The sequence below is a fragment of the Rhinolophus sinicus genome, chromosome 5 (genome assembly GCF_057876585.1).
Source record: "Rhinolophus sinicus isolate RSI-liver-muscle chromosome 5, RSI-T2T, whole genome shotgun sequence".
NCBI lineage: Eukaryota > Metazoa > Chordata > Mammalia > Chiroptera > Rhinolophidae > Rhinolophus > Rhinolophus sinicus.
The window spans coordinates 95,820,754-95,839,607 of record NC_142505.1 but is presented as its reverse complement, the minus strand read 5'-3'; the positions used below and the strand labels follow the sequence as shown (position 1 = coordinate 95,839,607).

At 41.3% G+C, this 18,854-nt stretch overlaps 1 protein-coding gene across 8 annotated transcripts in view; it reads left to right on the top strand.

Moving 5' to 3' along the window:
- Window positions 1-18,854, top strand: part of EBF1 (EBF transcription factor 1) — a 375,520-nt gene that overhangs the window by 334,216 nt on the left and 22,450 nt on the right. For all 8 annotated transcript variants that reach the window (XM_019740498.3, XM_019740508.3, XM_019740527.3 and 5 more), the window contains exon 11: window positions 9,381-9,469. In XM_019740498.3, the coding sequence (XP_019596057.1) occupies window positions 9,381-9,469 (89 nt within the window). The remainder of the gene's footprint in view (window positions 1-9,380; window positions 9,470-18,854) is intronic.

Here is an 18,854-nt window from a genome sequence, read left to right as displayed (position 1 = left end):
AGTTCTACTCAGAATGCCAGTTACAGCTAAAAGGGAAAGGTCTCCAACGTAGTTCAGGTAAAGGGACTCTCTGGCTGAGTCTAAGGCTGGTGGCACACAGCGATGATAATTACAGAGGCTGGGTCGACACTAAAGAAGCCTGATTCCATTTATTTTATATCGAGATGCTGTTTAGGTTGGCGTTTAGACTGATAAAAATGTCTAGGCTTATTATAAGTTCTCTTTGACTCCATTAAAATATTACCAGAAATTCACTTAAGACTCTCGTATCTGCAAGTTACAAGTATCTTTCTGTCTTATTAGTGGACTGAATGGATTACTTGGAGTTACTTTTATTTCACTTTTCTTGGGATTTTTTTTCTCCTCCCAACCTGACAGTCTGCAGAACTCTGCTATCGCTTTATTATCCAACTCTTCCAAAACCTGTCCACTGGTTTAGACGAAACAAGTCTGTGAACAGTGGGAACAGTGATTCGAGTTGTCGCATAAAACTGTGATATTAACAATCACAAGTTAGACCTCAGCTCAGAACTCTGTGTTTGGTTAGCGCAAGGCTCAGAGAAGGGTTTCTTCGCTTTGGAGCCTGACTCGGTGCCGTTCCCCACTGAGAGCCATAAGGTGCTGGTAGCTTGTTCTAGGAGAGTAATAAGTATTGTTGTTTAGCAATTGTGTTGTTGAAATTCAGCTCCACTATGTCTGACAGTATTTATCTAAAATACTTTCCCTGGTGCGTGTTCAAGTTCCAGTAAACCGTGTCTTATTGTGCGACCTTTTCATTTTCCAGTGAAAAGGGATCAGCTCGTCAGATAAAAGCTACAAGCCAGAGTACAGGAAAAATGCGTGCTCAGAAAATCCAAGCATGATTGAAAACAAGATGTGTTAAATCAATGCGGTTTATCGCCTGCCTATTCCCGGCAATTGCTGTTCTAAGCTCATTCTGAACAAACACTGGATGATAAAAGTGTGGTGTCAAGCGCTCACTGGGGTGGGAACGCAAGAAAACATGTTTATCAGACAGGCTGGGTGATTTTACCCCCTTGGTAACCGTTATTGTCAAAAGTCTTTGGGAAGAAATCTGAAGAACAATTATAGAAGGAATATTACTCTTGTTATATCAGATGATATGCCAGTCGGGGAGAAAATTATGGATTTACCCTTAAACGTTAAGAAAGACAGAGTGTGTTGGTCTTCAGTACTTAAGCACCATCATCCATTACACAGCGAAAATTCATCCTCTTCTTGTTCCAATGAGCAAATCTGGCTTTGAAACCTAATCATAAATGATCCAAAATTTTTTTAAAAAATGAAAAAGATTGAAAGCAAAATAAATAAATAAACAAATCCATGAAGATCTTCACGCTTCTGTTTGTTTGAGGGATTTAATGTTACTTTTTCCCTTGCATCACATTTGGAAATCTAAATCAAAGCTCCTGAAAGGCCTGCTGTTCAGAGCACATCATACTCAACCACAGGCAACTTTCTCATCAGCTTTATTACAGTTAGAGAGCGGTACACTTTCCCCTAATTATTGGATGCTCACCTACTTCCCGGTTTAGATACAGAGTGTAACCCTCCAGGGCAAGAAAGGGGTCTGTTTATGAAGAGATGCTCCCCTTCTGCCAGTGGCTTTTCACCAAGGATCTTCTAGAAATACCAACTGGGCGTGGTGTGAAATAAGTTGGCTTAATGTAGCGCAACAGCATTTGGGGTCTCTTTTGCCTAAAAGACAAATTAACTTTTGAGAGCCCAACTCAGACCTAGAAGTAGAACTTGGGGAGACAGAAAAACCAGTTTCTTAATCATTTGTGGGGCAAGTTTCAAATACCAGGATGGCTTCGCCAGATGGTTTTTTGTTGGATGACATGGTGAGCTTTATGTAAAGAAATCAAGCCGAGTGACTTGTTCTCCTGTGTAAAGTGAGGAGTCTGGGAACAAGGATTCCTCCTAATGCTGGATTTCTCTTTCATAGGTATTTCTGTTTCAGAGATATTCATTTAAAAAAAAATTAAAAGTTTCATTGATTTGGTAATAGTACGTGAAACACTCGTTCTGATTTATGCAGCTAGCTCTTTCTGTGCCTCAGTTTCTCACCTCCTGTTCTGAGTAATAATTTCTGGCATTTATGTCAAGAGCATATTGAAGGAACCAATGAGATAGTATCTATAAAGCACTTTGATATTACCGAGGAAAGGGTCTCGTATCAGGATGTATTTAAAATGACATTTCTAACGTAGTTATTGCGATCCTTAATATCTATTAACAACCTTCAGAGGTGCTGATATTTTAGAGAATAATTGCGTTCAGGACGCAAAAATCTTAAAAATTAGTTTTCTTTTGCAGATGTCTTTAAAAGTAGCTGTCAAAGTGTAAATTGGTATACATTTTACGAAGGATAGTTAAGAAATATATGTATCAAAAGACTTGAAATGTGCATATTGCTATATCCAAGAATCTCTCCTGAGTGTTGTTGATTATAGCACTCTCAGATCAGTGAAAATTTGGGGGAAAAAAGCATACATCCCCTTTCACAGGGGATTTGTTACGTAAATTATGGCCAGCCACATAATACAACAAGCTACAGCCATTAAAAAGAATGAAGTGGATATAAATATGTATATAATCTATATTTATATAAAACAGTATGGTGAAGATGTCTGAAAGCATACATACTAATATGGAGATTATATGAGTGGGGCTATTATGGGGCTTTTATCCCTTTTTTTGTGTGTCTTTTGCAATTTTTATACAATAAGAATGTATTTGTTTTAAACTTAGAAAAACAGTAAAGCTATTTCCATTTTGAAAAACAAAAGAAAGTCCCTCTTAATTCTTCCTTCCTGCTCTTGATTGCTTTTGCTTCTGGAAGAGTTATTAATTTCGAAACATACGCAAGCTCCTTGCATTCCAAGGGACAGCACTCGGGGTCTAGCATCTCTTTCTCCACACGTCCGTGCATTCATCCTCCTGGGCTCTCATCCACGTTCCAGCTCCCTTCCTCCCTCCCATCGTTACCTTGCGTGCTCTGGCTCCGCACTTTGTAAAAATGACTTGGCCACACATGCCAACTGATTGTACCTTCGGTAGAGAGAGGTTATTACTTCCTTCGCTTGATTTTTTTTTTTTGAATCTTATAGTTGTTGCCACACATCAAGAGGTTTGAAGACTACAAATAAGAAGTCAGAGCAAGTTCAAAGCCAGTTTGGAAATTTTCCTTTGGCTCCTGTGTTGGTAGATTCTGCCCATGTTGGCTTCATCCTGACACCCTTCTGGTTCAGTTACAGCTTTCTGCAGTTCAGTGAGCCTCTTCCCAAAGCTCTCCTGGACCTCACTGGCTTGTGAGGCAAGGCGCCAGGCTGGAAAAGCATTTCGCACTGCGAGCAGGGGCTTCTCTTGCAAGGGATTGGGTTTAGGTTTCTTAGGGAGTGGATCCCTTCCACTGAAGAGACAGACGACCCTGAATACCATTCGTGCATTAGCCATCTAGGAAGCAATGAAATGTCCAAATGTCTGGAAATGCAGCAAATCTCTTTATTAACCATAGTTCTGGCTCTTGTGTAGGTTTCTGGTTGATTTTTTTTAGGGGGGGGGGTTATATATTTTAAATTCGGTCTTAAAGATAGGTTTGTGAAGATAACTTGCTGTTTTATTGTTTACCTCTGGTTGTTAATTTAGTGACGGAGAGAAAAATGGGGCCATTATGGAAGAAAAAAGCTCTGCCTGACACATATGTAATAACTCTCATGCCAAGAATGGATCTGCCTTGAAGGGAAATGCTCTGCTGTTACTCCTTTAGTTCAAATATAGAGTAGTCACCAGGGAAGGTTGGAGACCCAGGTGCTGGTTTTATCATTGCCTCTGCTCTGAGGTTTTATTTATTACTTGGCACAGAGTCTAGATATTTGTTTGGACATTAAATGGCAATAGAATATAAATATGACCTTCCTAATATCTGCATTTCTTTTTATTTCCAGTCAAAATGACATCATGTCACACAACCATTAAAAAAAGGAAATTAAAACCCCAGAAATATGTTAAAACACTGCAGTGAGCCGCTGAGCTATAAAAGCAGGGAACTCTGCGCGTTCACGTTGGAATGGCAACCAAAGCACTTTCCCCCCGATGCTGGGAACACAACTCTCCAGCCTCTCGTTTCCATTGTTTCCAGGAATAAGTGTTCAAGAAGTTAAGAAGGACGGAGCAGTGATTTCTCTGACAGTAAACTCTGAAAAGAAAAAAATCAGTTTTCATAACTGAAAATGTATCCGTCTTGACTACATGATTTTAACTTGCAAATGAATCCCCTTGAACAGAATTTTCTGTATTTGATGTGTTCCTAAAGTGGATTTAAAAAAGAAAAAAAAAAGACTAAAGGCACGAAGAGGCACAATCCATATATATATGTTCAGTTAGGATTTACTCATTATCAGATGTTTTGCATGGACTTGGTAAACTTGTCATTAGCGTTAGTGCATAAAATTTAGTTGCATTATTCTAAATTTTATCTGCATATGGCATTTCATGCTGCATGAAAATTTGGACCCTGTAAACAGTGATTCTGCATAACCAGAGCTGTTCTGTCTTGACCAGGACCTTCTCCCAAAGTAGAAGGGCTCTTTGCAGACCGGTTCTGCACAGAAAGTTACTGGTTTCCTTTAGGGGTGGCTGGGAAGGAATCCAAAGCCATTTACTTGTAAGCAGTCCCAACACACGGCTCGATGAAGTGGTTTGATTTTTCTTAACCATTTAATTAACTTTTACTTTTTGAAAACAAATGACTTCGAGGAAGCTGAAACGCCAGTCCCACACATACATCCTCTGCTGCCTACCAACAGCCAAGCCCCAGTAGTGTCATAGCTATGAGAAGGGCTTTTTGAAATCTCAGCTGATATGTCTGCCCTGCAAGCCGGCTCTCCTGTGTAGAACCACGTCCTCTTGCTTTCTCTGAATTTATAGGAAAGTTCCAGACTTACTGTAATATAGGTACACAGCTCCATAAGGTTCTCCTCAGCTTCCTCAGCTAACACCTGTCTACCTCTAAGTTTGAACAGGACAGTGGAAGCCATCTTGACTTCAAATGTTTGTGGTTCCCCGATAACTTGATCACTCTTGAAATCCACGTGTCCCCTCTAAGTGTAGTGTGACCCTGGTGAAGGCTATGCCAGAAACAGGATCAGAGGTGGGGACGTACCATCTGACTGTCACGGAGGCAAGAGAATGGATTCTTGGGCAGAAGGAAAGCCTGCCCGTGAGGCTCAGAGACGTGTTCCAGCTCCACAGTCAAAGTGGTTCACCTGTCTTTGTAGATTGGATTCCACATACCTTTCAGAAAGTTCATTTTTAAGGGCTTAGGGTGTTGTGGCACAAAACAGTTAATTTCTACAGATGCCGTCTGAACACATGGTAGGCACTAAAAATGATTATTGAATCCACGGAGAATTTATTATCTTGTAGAATTTTTTAAATGCCCATATTGGTCCCATTTTGTTCTGATCATTTTAAAAATTGAGGCTTTTCTTATTTGAGGTTATGGGTTTTTCTGAATCTTTGAGCCTCCCTGATTCTGTTTCCATCCCTAACTGGTGTAGGGTGATGCCCTCTCAAACCCTATTCGGAGGGTACGGACTGGGAGTTTGGAAGCAGAACCACATAAGCTGCTCTCATCAATGCGTTCCATTTGCAATTTACAGCTTCATCTGTTTTTTTTTTTTTTTTCCCCAACCTAAAATGCTCATGCTTCTTTATTTGTAGTTAATTATGCTCAATTAAGTTTTTTTTTTCTCCTTTCTCTGCTAGATTCTCAAAATTGTCCCCAGTTTTAGGGGAGAAAATTGATTAGTCCCATTTCTACTGGTGTCCCCTGAGCCCTGTGCTTGAATACAATGAGGTCACTTTGTTGAAAGATTAACTTTATATTACATTCTTGCAGGGTAGGTGTATGTCCCTAAGGTACAACTACCCCCACTGATGAAATAAATATACCATTCTTTATGATTCCTCCCCGTTACCTTCTCTGTTGATTTTCAGAGAGTTTATGAATAGTCACATATTTATACAACTGGCCAAAAGTATACTACTTATTTTTCTTATGGTCTGTAATAACCTATGCAAGGTTATTAAAAGGGTATACAGACCCCTTTTAAGGCATAATTTCTTATGTCATTACTTTATACAAGCAGGTCAAATTCCATCTCAGCAATAATCTCGTGCTCTTAACCTTTTTCTCTGATTATAAAAGTAATACATGTTCATTGTGGAAAATTTAGAGAATGCACAGCACAAAGAGACGGAAGAAAAGTACTCTAAGACCCACGTCTTAGAATAACTACTGTTAGGCAGTTTATACACAGACACATTTTCTTCATTCTCTGTATGTTCATTAAAAAAAAAAAGGACCCATATTGTACATGTGCCACTGTAATCTGCTTCTGAACCTAGCAATATGTCAGGAAATACTTTTCTCCCTATAGCATTGCTTTTGTGGACCGCTCCATATTCCATCCCATGGGTATGCCATCATTTAAGCATCCTCCTCTCTACACATTTAATCTGTTTTCAGGTTGTTGTTTTTGTTTGTTTGTTTTTTTATTTTGTTTGTTTGTTTTTAAAGAATCCTTATCATATGCTCCCTCCCACTCAGTAATTGGCTTAATTTTTGTCTCTGGTCAGTGCAGTCCGAGAAATCATCAGGCACCTTTGAATTTAAGACAATGAGCTTTGCATACCTCTTGTGTTATCTTTGTGTACAGCTCTGGACAATTCATTGTCATATTCAATATGTAAATTGAGGGCAGGTTAACATATTTAAAGATATGAGCATAGAGCAAATCATAAAGGCATGGGAACTAAATTAAAAGCCTTTGTCTTACTATCTGAAGTATTTCCTCTCACATAGTGTACTTCCACAGAGTAGATGCTTATTTTTCTTTGAATAATGAGTATAATATATCTAATTCAATTACTCTTTGTGGCAGCAGAATGACTTCTCCTCAGCTCTTTAGCTATTAGTTCCATATGATATTTGAATTGGTTCTCTTAATTGCAGATATTAAGTGTCAGTCATTCTGCTGTGCATTCGCCATATGGCCAGAGAAACACAGCCTCCCCACCCCCATACATCAGAGGGTCATTCAGTGAACAACCACAGTTCCTTGACATAGTAGGAATGAATTCATTATGCAGAAAACTGAAGGGGTGGGTCAACAATTCAAATTTTGTTGGTAGCTTAGATTGAAAAATAAAACCAAGAATTCGAATTTTCAGCATGCTGAATGATGTCTTCAGATATTAAAATGATGCAATTAATTGCTTAAAGCTATTTTTATGGTTAAACTTCGTGGTTGGCAATTAGTATTGTGGGTGGGGGGATGGATGTGATGTGTAACTTAAACCTGCGTGCTCACTCCTCTCACCCTCCTGCATTTCTTGATTAAATGCCGTGGATTTTACGAGTAACAGCTTCCCTGCACAACGGGTCCTATGGCTTTTTCTCTACAAGTCTAATTTGAAAAAAGAATTCTTCTCAAGGGTTTAGAAAGTAATCATAAAATGGGAGGAATGATAAATATTGTGCCTTGACTCATATACTAGTATAGATAGAGAGATTTGGTACACCTGGGTATAATTTTAGTTAATTTCCACAAGAGACAGGTTGAAAGTTTACTGTTTGGAAAGCGGTGGGAGTGGAGGGGAGCATGGCTAAATCTCATATTTGCAAAAATGATTACATTATCTGAAATGAAAATGCTACTCTATTAACAACTTCAATAAGCATTGCATTTGGGAAAAAATCTTTTTAATAAAAAGTTACCTGAAGTTCGCTCTAACTTAAAATATACAAGTGAGGAAAAAGTACTTACTCTGATTTATGTATCTTTTGGAGGTGTAATTATTGGCTTTTTACTCACCTATGTAAAACAATGTACTTTTGTAAATGGATTTCTGGCCACTTTGTGCAGCTTTTTTTTTTTCCTCCTATTTTTTTCTTACATAAAAAGTAAGCACTGTCAATCAAGGAATTTAAGGTTTATTTCCTCTTTAGAAATGATTGATAGCCTTTTAGATTTACAAGTTGACAAGTTAAAGGGTTCTATTGGTATAATTATGTACTAAATTCACAGTCTTTCAATTTAAATGTCCTTTTAAAACCACAAGATTATCATACCTGTATTTTGAAAAGTGGGCCAGTCAGTTTGGGTTGGTATACAAATTGCTTCCATTAGCCTTGGGACCTATTTGAATTTAATACAGTTTTTTAAAGTTAGTAGTAGTATGAATCTTACTTTTAAAATTTAGGTTAATGGAAATGCATTTTAAGTAAAGCATGTGGCAACTTGTTTTCTAATGTATAGCTCAATGTCAGAACTACAAAGATTGTCTTTTTATTCAGTATGGGAGAAAATACGCAGTTGAATACTTTGGTTACACTGAAAAAGAAAAGAAAAAAAGAACCTACCCACCCACCCATTACTTAGAGGATATGGGGGTTACCTGTATAGGATGGAGCTCCCATCTTTTTGTCACCAGGTGAGGGAGGCTGAAGAGATTTCATACCCTGGGGAGGAGTTTTGAGAATTATGGACCAGAGTCCACTTTGTATTGTGTTTAGATTAAGGACACTGTGAGGAAGGTGTAGTCAGTATAAGTACAACAAGGCCCTTTGTCACCAATTATTATTATAGTCTTTTAAAGAATTCTTGGAGATCCGGCTGCTCTCAGCTAGTGCTCCACTGAGGCTGCTCTTTTTCCTGAAATAATATTGATATTGGTGAATCGGTCCATCATTTTAGATGTGTTGTATCAAGGGCATTTTCAGTGCTGACCTCATTGCAGACTCCATCAAGGGTGGACTAGGCTCTCTATGCCGAGAAGACTCCTATCGTCTGTCCCTCACCACACTCGTGGAGGCTTCAATGCCATAGGAGGCACAGACATACTGTGTCAGCTGCCACGAGAGATTTTGCAACTAAGAAAGTACTTTTAACTCTCCTACTTTTTGTAATCTGTAGATACCCTCAGATAAGCCCTTGAGCATTCTGACCTCAGCTTCTGACTGACGTGGGTCCTAAAACTTCACATCAAATACCATTTTACTCTCTATTTTTAATAATGTAAGGAATATAGAATTTGACCAGTGGAGCAGACAGAGGTCAATACCTGCTACTCCTTGTTCTTTTGAGCGAGTCACTCCCCACCATGGTAATAGCAGAACTAGATGGTTGAAATGTTCAGCAAAGGGCACACTTGTCTGATGATTTCATAATCTAATTCAGAGGTATCAATTAAGCTCTGGACTCCCTAGTTATTTCCACACCGTCAGTGTTGCAATTATGTTCCGTCTTATTTCCTGAAATTGTTCTAATCCCGTGACTTCTTCATTGCAGCTCTCAATGAACCCACCATCGACTATGGCTTCCAGAGGTTACAGAAGGTCATTCCCCGGCACCCTGGCGACCCTGAGCGTTTGCCAAAGGTCAGGATACCTCCTCTTTGGGTTATGGTTTCTGGAAATTTGGGCTTGGGTGATTGGCAGGAAACTTTGCCACTGATAAAAATTAATTCGTAGATAAGCAACTCTATCAATATTTTTGTGCTTTGTGTGTTTGTTGCTACAAGGTAAGCAATACTAAAAGTAGCAAACACTTATGTGCCAGGTAATACTGTGCTTAATTTTACATGTATTGTGTCCTTTGTTCCTCTCAAAAATCCTCTGAGATTGGTACTAGTACCACCTCTATTTTAGAGAAGAAAATAAGCAGAGAGGTTGAATCATTTGCCCAAGGTCACACAGTATGTAAAGTGCTAAACTGAGATTCAAACCTAAACCGCCTGGCTCCAAAGTCCAGGTTTTTCATCATTACATCATCCCGATTCTCAGGAAAAAGAACAGTGCTTTTCTACCTACATGAAAATCCATACTTACCCCTGTTGAAGGGAGAAGAGCCAGAAGGCAAAATAAAACATACTGGTAGATCTCACAAGCGGGCAAATGAGACAGACCCTCCTCCCTCTAGAGGCAGCCCCCCTAAGAGGGGAAATAAGGCACAAAGGTGAGAAATTAAACAAGAATTTAAGGTAGAGTAACAGCAGTCATGGTGCCACGTGTCATTAATCACCAATGTGGAAAGAAGGAAATCCACATTTATTGACTTCTGTTGTCCCATATGAGGAATATCCCCACCTCTGTCCCCGGGGCACTTGGGCCCTGAGTGGGAGAGCTTGCAGTACACACCACTATACGTCTCAGAAAACAACAGGCTCATTTGACAAACTTGCAACCAAAGTTCTGCTGTGAGCACTCGGAGGAGAGAGCAGTTAAATGCCGAAGGAGTTCAAAGTACAGAATTCGTTGAGCTGCCATTTACTGTTTACTGGCACTGAAATGAAATTTCACAAGGGAACACTATGATAAATTAAATAGGAGGTGAGAGGTGCTCTCCTGCCACAGTTAGGTCTAGGGCTAGGTCACTTTATGTCTGTTTCGCCTCATAAAGTCCTGATGAACGTGAAGCTGGCATCCTTCCTAGTTCAGCGAACCTCTTTGGGGGATCAGTTCACCATCACATTCGACCTGTATGCCTGCCGCCCAGGGAGACAGAGCCTCCTGTCGGAAAGAGCCTTGTCCCTGACAGAGCTGCCCCCACAAACCGCTGTGTAGATGCGAGGGGCTCTGGATGGGGGTGAGGGCGTGAGGCTGCTCAAAGGGAGGAAGGTTCGTGACTAGCAGAAGCGTTTATCCTCTACCTAGAGACCTCGGGAAGAACCACACAGCCTTCAGCCTCTACCCTCAGCTTCTCAGAACAGCCTCACTGGCACCCAAATGCTGTTCACCTTGTAAACACTCCTTAACAGCATGTCACCCGAGGAAGAAGTCACAGGACGTGTCAGCCTGCTCACGTCCTTGTCTTTGGAAGGGGCCTCTTACACATCTTACACATTATTCCCGTTGGCCTTGCCTTACTCTCAGTGAGCAATTCCATAACCTCATAATAGTCATGAATGGCAGTCTCTATGCACAGCACAGATGTGCCTTGGATTCACCTGTAGGCTCCTCCATTCAGCGAGAACCTAGCTCCCATACATTTCCCATGGGACAATAATTGGTACTTTTATAGCACACTAAATAATGTCCACCCAGTGGTCTGTGCCTTAGGTGTCTCTGGTAGAAAGAAGGCTTGAGTGCAATGCCAGATTCTTCCCAGTTTCCATTTGGGGATCATCTTCACCTTCCCTGTGACATTTGATGTCTCTAGAGTCTGCTGCAGAGACTGGAGAGGCAGGTTGGGGGGGTGGGGGTGGAACTCAGAGCGGGGGGGGGGGGAAACGACTAATTAGTACGTAATGTGGGTCAAAATTATAATAATAATTATTATTATTATTAGCAAAATTCTTTACTTCTCCGTGCTTCAATTTCCTTCTCTGTCAAATGGAGACGTAACAGTTCCCACTTTTGGGCACTGCCGCTTTAATCACTTCTTTAGCACTCAACAAAAGGTAGCCCGGGGGTCAGAGTGGGACCCTTGCTCCTGAGAGCTCTCCCACCCGTCTCTGCAGAGCAGGAAATCCTAATCCTGGTGAGCAGTTGAGTATATGATTTCTCTCCTGTGCCTCAGTTTCTTCCCCTGTAAAATCATCATGCTGACGTCATGGGGATCACATAAGGATAAAAAGAGGTGACTCTGTGGGTGCCCTCGGCATAGTATCTGGTCCACAGTTGCCACTCTGTAAATATTTATTGAAAAAATAGAAAAATAAATCTGGTAGAAGCTTGAAGTCCAAAGAAGCCAGGTGGTAGTTTTCTTATTCATAAAGAAAGAAGAGAAATAGGAATATGAGGTGGAGTTTTGTGTGCTTCCTTTTCAAAACATCGTACGGTAGCATATCACGTTCAGAAGTATTGAGCAAATAGCATAGGCATGTGTCACTTCATCCCCGGTGGCCTGATGGTGACATTCCTAGCTCCTTTTCCCTGGGTTTGGGAAGAGTAAGCAAGGACACAATGCATCTGTGTGTTACGGAAACACTCCACAGCTTGCATCGACCACTTGCCTGTGTGAGGACTGTGGCTGGAGCCCACCCCAGGAAGCTGTCTGTGTGACTCAGACCAGTGGCTGTCCTCTTGGCTCTGAACGTTAAGGTGGAGTGAGAGTTCAAGAGCAGGGTCAGGAAGTGGCGGATGGAGCCAGCACGGGGTATTCCTGTGGGCTGGGAGATTTCTATCCCTGCTGTCCATTGTTAGGGGGGCAAAAATGGGCTCCGCCCATTCGTAGAATCATGGTCAGTGTTTGTCAAACAGGAGTGTTTCAGTGAGCCGTGGACCACACACCTTAAAAAACAAACTGTACTTTATTAAACCCATGTGTTTGTGAATAGACAAAGCTAGATTCATACAACCACCCACATATTCTGTCAAATGAAACGGCTCCAAAGACCAAGCAGACAGCTTTCCATAATAATATGCCTTTGTATACTGGCTTGTGCTTTTTCAAAGAACTTATACATGCTTTGTTTTATTGGAGCCCCTCTTGTGAGAGAAGTCAGAAAAGCAGACATCATTCCCGTTTACCAAATGAGAGAACGGGAGCAAGCTAAACCCACCTCTGTAAATGATTGTGTCCCTGAGAGTCACCATTAGTGATAGTTGCTGTACACACAAATTTAAAATACTATAATTATGCTAACCCCAGATGTTGTTTGGTTTTCTTTTTCACATGCACATGGGGAAGGGCAAGCTAAGGTTTTTAAATCGCAGCATTCTGTTCTTGTTTCACACAAATGCGCCTTCCTTTCTAGATCCTGGCAGGAGCCAGAGCAGCATGTGACCAATTTGGGGGTGAAGGTTGACTTTTTTTATAATGTAGAGGTGAGGTGAGAGGGCTGGGGACTGTGGTCAGTCAGAAACTCGGTGGAGCTGAGATGCGTAATGCAATCCAGAAACATTGAGCAAGGAGCTCTGTCTGTTGTGAAGGCCAGCGGTGTCTCCATCTCCCTGCAATTTGTTGGTTGTCTTCTGGAGTGGTCAGCGAGCGTTAGTGCAAAGGCAGTGAGAGCAGACCCTGAGCTTAGCTGGCATTCCTTGTGTTAGCAATGGATCCCAAGAGGCAGATAAGGTCTACTCAATGCCTACTGTGTGCCCAGTGTGGCTTTATCAAGGTTTTTGAAGAGCATGGAGGCCAAGAGAGAGGGCTCTCAGGTCAGACAGACATGGATTTTGAAAACCAGACCCACTGCTCAGTGCACGTGACTCAACCTTCCCAGCCTAGTTTTTCTCCTTCATAAAGCAGCTGCCCCACAGTGTTGTTGTTGGGTATAAATGATGATTTCTGCAAAGAGATCTCTCTGGCATATAGCAAGACTTCAGTGAATGGGAGCTAGAGTTGCCTGTCAGGTGGGCGCTCCCCATTTCACAGGAGCCACAGTTCCCAGAGGGCTGGTAACTTGCTACAACTTCACAGCTAGTGAGTGGGAAACAGATTCGAACCCAGGACCTTGGGCTCAGAAGCCTCACTGTTACCACTGCGCCGAGTTCCCACTTTTCTCTTGCATCTGGAAACCCACATAATTCTGCCTTGAGGCGATTAGCGTGTCTCTTCATCCCACCACAGCCCCTTCCTACCTCCTTAAACTCTCACCAGCTTTCTTTCACTTCCCCACTGAGGGGGGTTGGCGTGGGGACCTCCACAGGGCAAACACGGTTTGTCTCCAACAGCCAGTCCCTCTTTTGGAGAAAATAAAGCAGTTTGAAAAAAGTAACAAAGGCAGCATTTGTGTATTTTGCTTTATGGAGCTGAAAATATCTGGTAAATTGATCCAGCGGGAGTAATAAATACACATTACTTTATCTTGTTCTTCATGTCCTATACCCCTGAGCCTTGATAGAACAACACCACTTAATAGACTTAAAAAAGAGTAATTACACTCATTGGTTGTGTGATTTTTCAGCCCTCCCAGCCCTGCCTGACCTTCTAATTTAGCTCACCGTGTCTAACTAATGCATTTATATTCATCTTTTATGAAGCATGTATAGTACAGAATTGACTGTAGAGCCTTTTCCAAGCTGTCCTCCCCGGTCCCCAATCTGGTTAGTAGTCAGAAGAGTGGGAGCTATCCATCTCGATACATTTGCATGTATAGATAACGCACATACATGGCTCCTGGCATTTTTTATTCTTTATGAAACATAATAAAAAGTATTTATTACATTTTTACTTTAAAGCTTTTATACATTCTAGCATTATTTACAGCTAAACATGCAGGCAAAAGATGCGAGTGTTTTTAAAATGATTACTGTTAATGTTTCTGCTTGTCAGAAGTGCTTAAATTTTCCTGCACTTTGTCTAGAAACTTAGAACTGTTGCCTTTTAAGAACAACACATTTAAAAGATCTTGCAAGTCAGATTTGCAAACACTGCTGACAGTTGGTGATGAATGATATTGCAAAATTTGCAAGATGTTTGTCATTTTGCACAGCTGAAATATTAGGGAATGGATTAAGAAATGTGAAACCCCTATGGAAAACAAGCATCCCAAACAAAAACCAAAACAAACCTCCACCAAACCTTGAACCCAGAGAGTACACACACCAGAATCTCTCACCCGGGTTTTCTCTCCCCACTTCCCACTCAGCCAGTGGAACCCAATTGTTCTCAGTGCATTTTCTCTCACCATATGGTCTCCTCATCACCGTACACTAAGAGTCCATATGGGAAACTTGTGAAATGAACTGTATTCATTTTAACTGCCAGATGAGCAGCCTTTTGCTTTGCAAGCTTAGCTTAAGTCATCTGCTGTCTTCGTGTTGTTATGGCAACACGGCACCAATAAAAAATTCTAATCTACTGTAAGTGATCACAGTGTTTTAAGTGCTTGCCTATAACTGCCCTCCAAGGGGAGGAGAAAGGAAGGGTTACATTTGTCCAAGGAGCCAAGGGTTGTTCTTCATTCCAGCAGGTGTCAGTAAAGAAGCTGGTGAGATGGAGGGTGAGCTGCCAGGGTGGCCATGTGATAGATAAGGATTGCAAGGAAGGTGGCTTGCCGAGGGATGGGTGGTAGGGAGGATGGATTGTAGACCCTTTGGGTGGGTCTAGGAAAATATGGAAATGTCAAAACCCGTAGTTCTTCCAGCAGACACGTTACTCTGCCGGTGCCGTGCAGCCTGCCTTGAAGAAAACTCAAGGCTCTGAATGACACCGGCAGCAAATCCTCATGGTAACTTCTTCATTGGCACGCGGGGAAAATATCGCAGCCTCCATGAGCCTGTTCTTCCTGTACGTGGGAATTAGTCATTGCTAACACCACGCTAATTAAGAGTACCTTAAAGTAATGGAAAGAGGCAGCAACATTCTTAAATATAAATCATTTTCACCTCTGCAGGCCACATGATATGTTGCATCTCTGTCGCGCTATCTGTATTGAAAGTGAATGTTTATAGTCTCAGTTCATCAGTTCCCATTAGCCTCATGCTGAATATTTAAACACAGAACAATTTGAACACACCATGAAGGAAGACAGTGACGGCACTTTCATTTGGAACAGCAAGGGCTCATCGAATAATAATTTAGTAAATCAGCCATTTAGTGGCTCGGTTGTGCACTGTATTGTGCCAAATATTATTCAGTTCAACTGTACACTTGCAGAATTGAAATTCAGGCTCGAGTCACAGGCACTGTTTTTGCTCAATGGAGAGATGAGACCCCAAATCACCCTCCCTAAAGAGCGTTCGTGTTTAGTGATTTATCATAAATACAGAGCCGGGGCAAAATAAAACTGGAGTCGGCTGTATACAATGTATTCTAATTATGCTTTTATTGTTCTAGTCTTTATGCAAAGACTATCAGTAATTCAAAACCTGCAGTTGCATCAGTGAAAATACAAATAAGAAATCTTTGCATAACCACGTTGCCTGTTAGCAGAAAAGGGGATGACGGAGCATTTCAGAAAAAGGATAAAGAAAAACCACCCTACATCTTTACCTTCTTCCACACTGTGACACCCACCACTCTCTCTCATCTTATTCACTGATTTATTTTTTTACTCTGAAGAAACTATTAACATTATAGCCAGGAACCACAAGGACTCAAACAAAAAATACAGAAACAAAACCAAATCATAGGGAGGGTATATTCGATTCTTAGAAAAAGCACGCTTGAGTTTGATTCCAAAAAGCGTTTTGTTTCTGTATTCTCTTGTCGAAAACACGAACTGTGGCATATAGTACATTTTCCCTACCTCTCCTGTCTATTGGCCAGAAAACTTACGGGCAAATTCCACTTACCCATTTTTATAATATACATAGGTCAGGGGCTTGGTGCCCCTTACAGCTTCTGCTTCTTTTGTCAGGGTAGGTTAGTCTAGCTCTATGCACCCCTCAAATTATATAGAGAATTGTGTGTGTGTGTGTGTGTGTGTGTGTGTGTGTGTGTGTGTGGTGAGCATACACACACATATGCATGCACATGTTATTTTTCTAAGGAAGGAGATTGTAGCTTCATTAAAAAGACCGAGGACCCTCACAAGCGTTATAACTGTGACCTCTTTTGATTATTTATTTTATCTTTAACTGACTTCCTGGCAATAAGTTATTCTGTTTGTCATTATTGTATCATGCCCATTTTAGAGATGAGGAAACCGAGGCTCAGAGAGGACAGGTAATCTGCTCAAACTTGCGCAACTGGTAAATGGATGTTTTGTACCTTAACAGATTTCCTTACGATTAGTCCGTTCAGAATCTTCTGCAGTGTTTTACAAATAGGATTGCATCTCATACTGCACTCAGGGCATATAATACACATTGACTCTAAGAATGCATGAAATTTGCCCAAGTCCTCCAGGAGAAAAGTGAGGATTATCAAGGTTATTGCTGACTGTTGCTCAGTAAGCACTAACTAAGTGTCTGCTGAACCAGGTGCTGGTATTAACTCTGCTTTACAGACGAAGAAACAGAGACGTGCGCTTACAATGCTAATAGTGGCTGAGCCTGGACCTGAGCCAACTCTATTGGACTCTAGAGGCTGTGTCCCTATGCTCTGCCTCCTAGAATTAAGAGAGGGGCTTTTAAGAAAAAAGGCAGTTTTTGCAAACCAACCTTAAAAATCCCTCCAGCTCGGACAGGGGAGCAGGGAAGTGGTAGCATAGACCGAGGTTACCTTACAAATAAATGGCTGGGCCAGGCGATAGTGGCAGCAAGAATTAAAAATGTGCATATACCAACTTTGAAGATAACTCTTTCTGTCTTTAGCTGCAGAGTCATTGTGGTAGGGACTTTAGTAACAGTTACTCCAATAGCTGAATTCTGGAACCTCCTTCAAGTTTCTTTTTAACACTGATATCTTGAGGAAGGGGCTAAGTTTAAGCTACCTTCTATCACAGCCCACGTGCCAGAGCACTGAGTATAATCACTTATTAGGTCAAGAGGAAGGAACAAGGGGCTAAGTCATTTCTACCTGCCAACCACCCAACATCCTCTTCTGAAGGACCCAAGCCCTTAGAGACAGAGGCTAGGAGACCTTCAGCCTTGCTCACTATTTTCAGCCTGGAGTAACACTTCAATTAAGCTTTGGAGTAATGAGAACTGAGCCCCAGCAGCCTGGAGGCAGTGGATTTTAACAGCAGTTACAGTCGGGGCCATCGGTAATGCCTTTGAATCATCATTTACAGATAGAGTTTGTCTGGAGGTCCATATAATAGCTGATGATGTTCAACCATGTAAGTAGCAAAAAACAGCTATATTTTTGCTTCTCTTTGGTCATCTTGGATTGCAGCACAGTTCCAGCATGCACAAATCACTGCTCAAGTTAACTTCCCATGATTGTCCAAAATCGTAACTATACACATACATTTGTATACACATACATTTGTATACACACACCAAACACACAGACAGAGACACACACATATACACACGACAGTAAATCTCTTTGCTTTCTCAGTGGTCCTTTAACTTTCAAACCAGGTATTTATTCCCCTTGCCATAAGGAAAAGGAAGCCACAGCCAAAAGACAAAGAGAAACAGAAGTAGTTAATATTTGGCTTTTGTGTTTCTAAGAGCCTGGGCCTTGGCGACTTAAAAGATTTTCAAGGGTAATTTTGACTCTAGGCAGTTTTTGTTTCATGTGCTGACTTTACAAACCTACCCCTGAAAAAGGCACCTCTGTCCACAGCCTCCTTTTTAAGCGGTGACTTTCATCCTGATCAGAAAGCCGATTTCCAAGGCCACTCAGCAGGACCTCACCCAGAGCGTTGGTCTTAAACCAGTACAATGAATGGGAATCAGAAGAGCCAGCCAGAGGTTACCAAGTTCAGCTCTGTACCTCCAAGCAGGTCATGTTCACAAGGGTGCAAACACCATTTTTCACTGTATTTGTGGCGGGAAGCACCCCAGGCTCCCATTCACCAATTACCATGACACCATTTCGAAGAGAATGCCAGGAGACCAAAAAAGAGGGGGAAAAGCCATTGTCATAACTCTTCGCAGGAATACCTGGTTTCACAATTTATACTTAACTGCTGATACTTGAAAAGTCGAACATTTTGGTAAAATGAATCAAGCTGTAATGTTTCTTTTATGAGATCCCCTTGCAGGAAAGGAGGTCTGGCACTTCGCGGAGACCGAGCTTAGTTATCCATCACTGTAAAGGCAGCTGTCCTAGCCAGCTTCGCAGAGGTCACGCGATCGAACCAACGGCTCTTACAACTATATTATTGCTTACGGAACAGTAATTGAGGCACCAGATAAAAATTACCTGGTCTAATAGGCAGCGAACAATTCTCACTCAATAAAATTATAAGCCAAATCATTCATTTCATAATACTCTGGCTAATTTATTTGTTGACCTTTGAATATCCATAGCTCTTCAGTG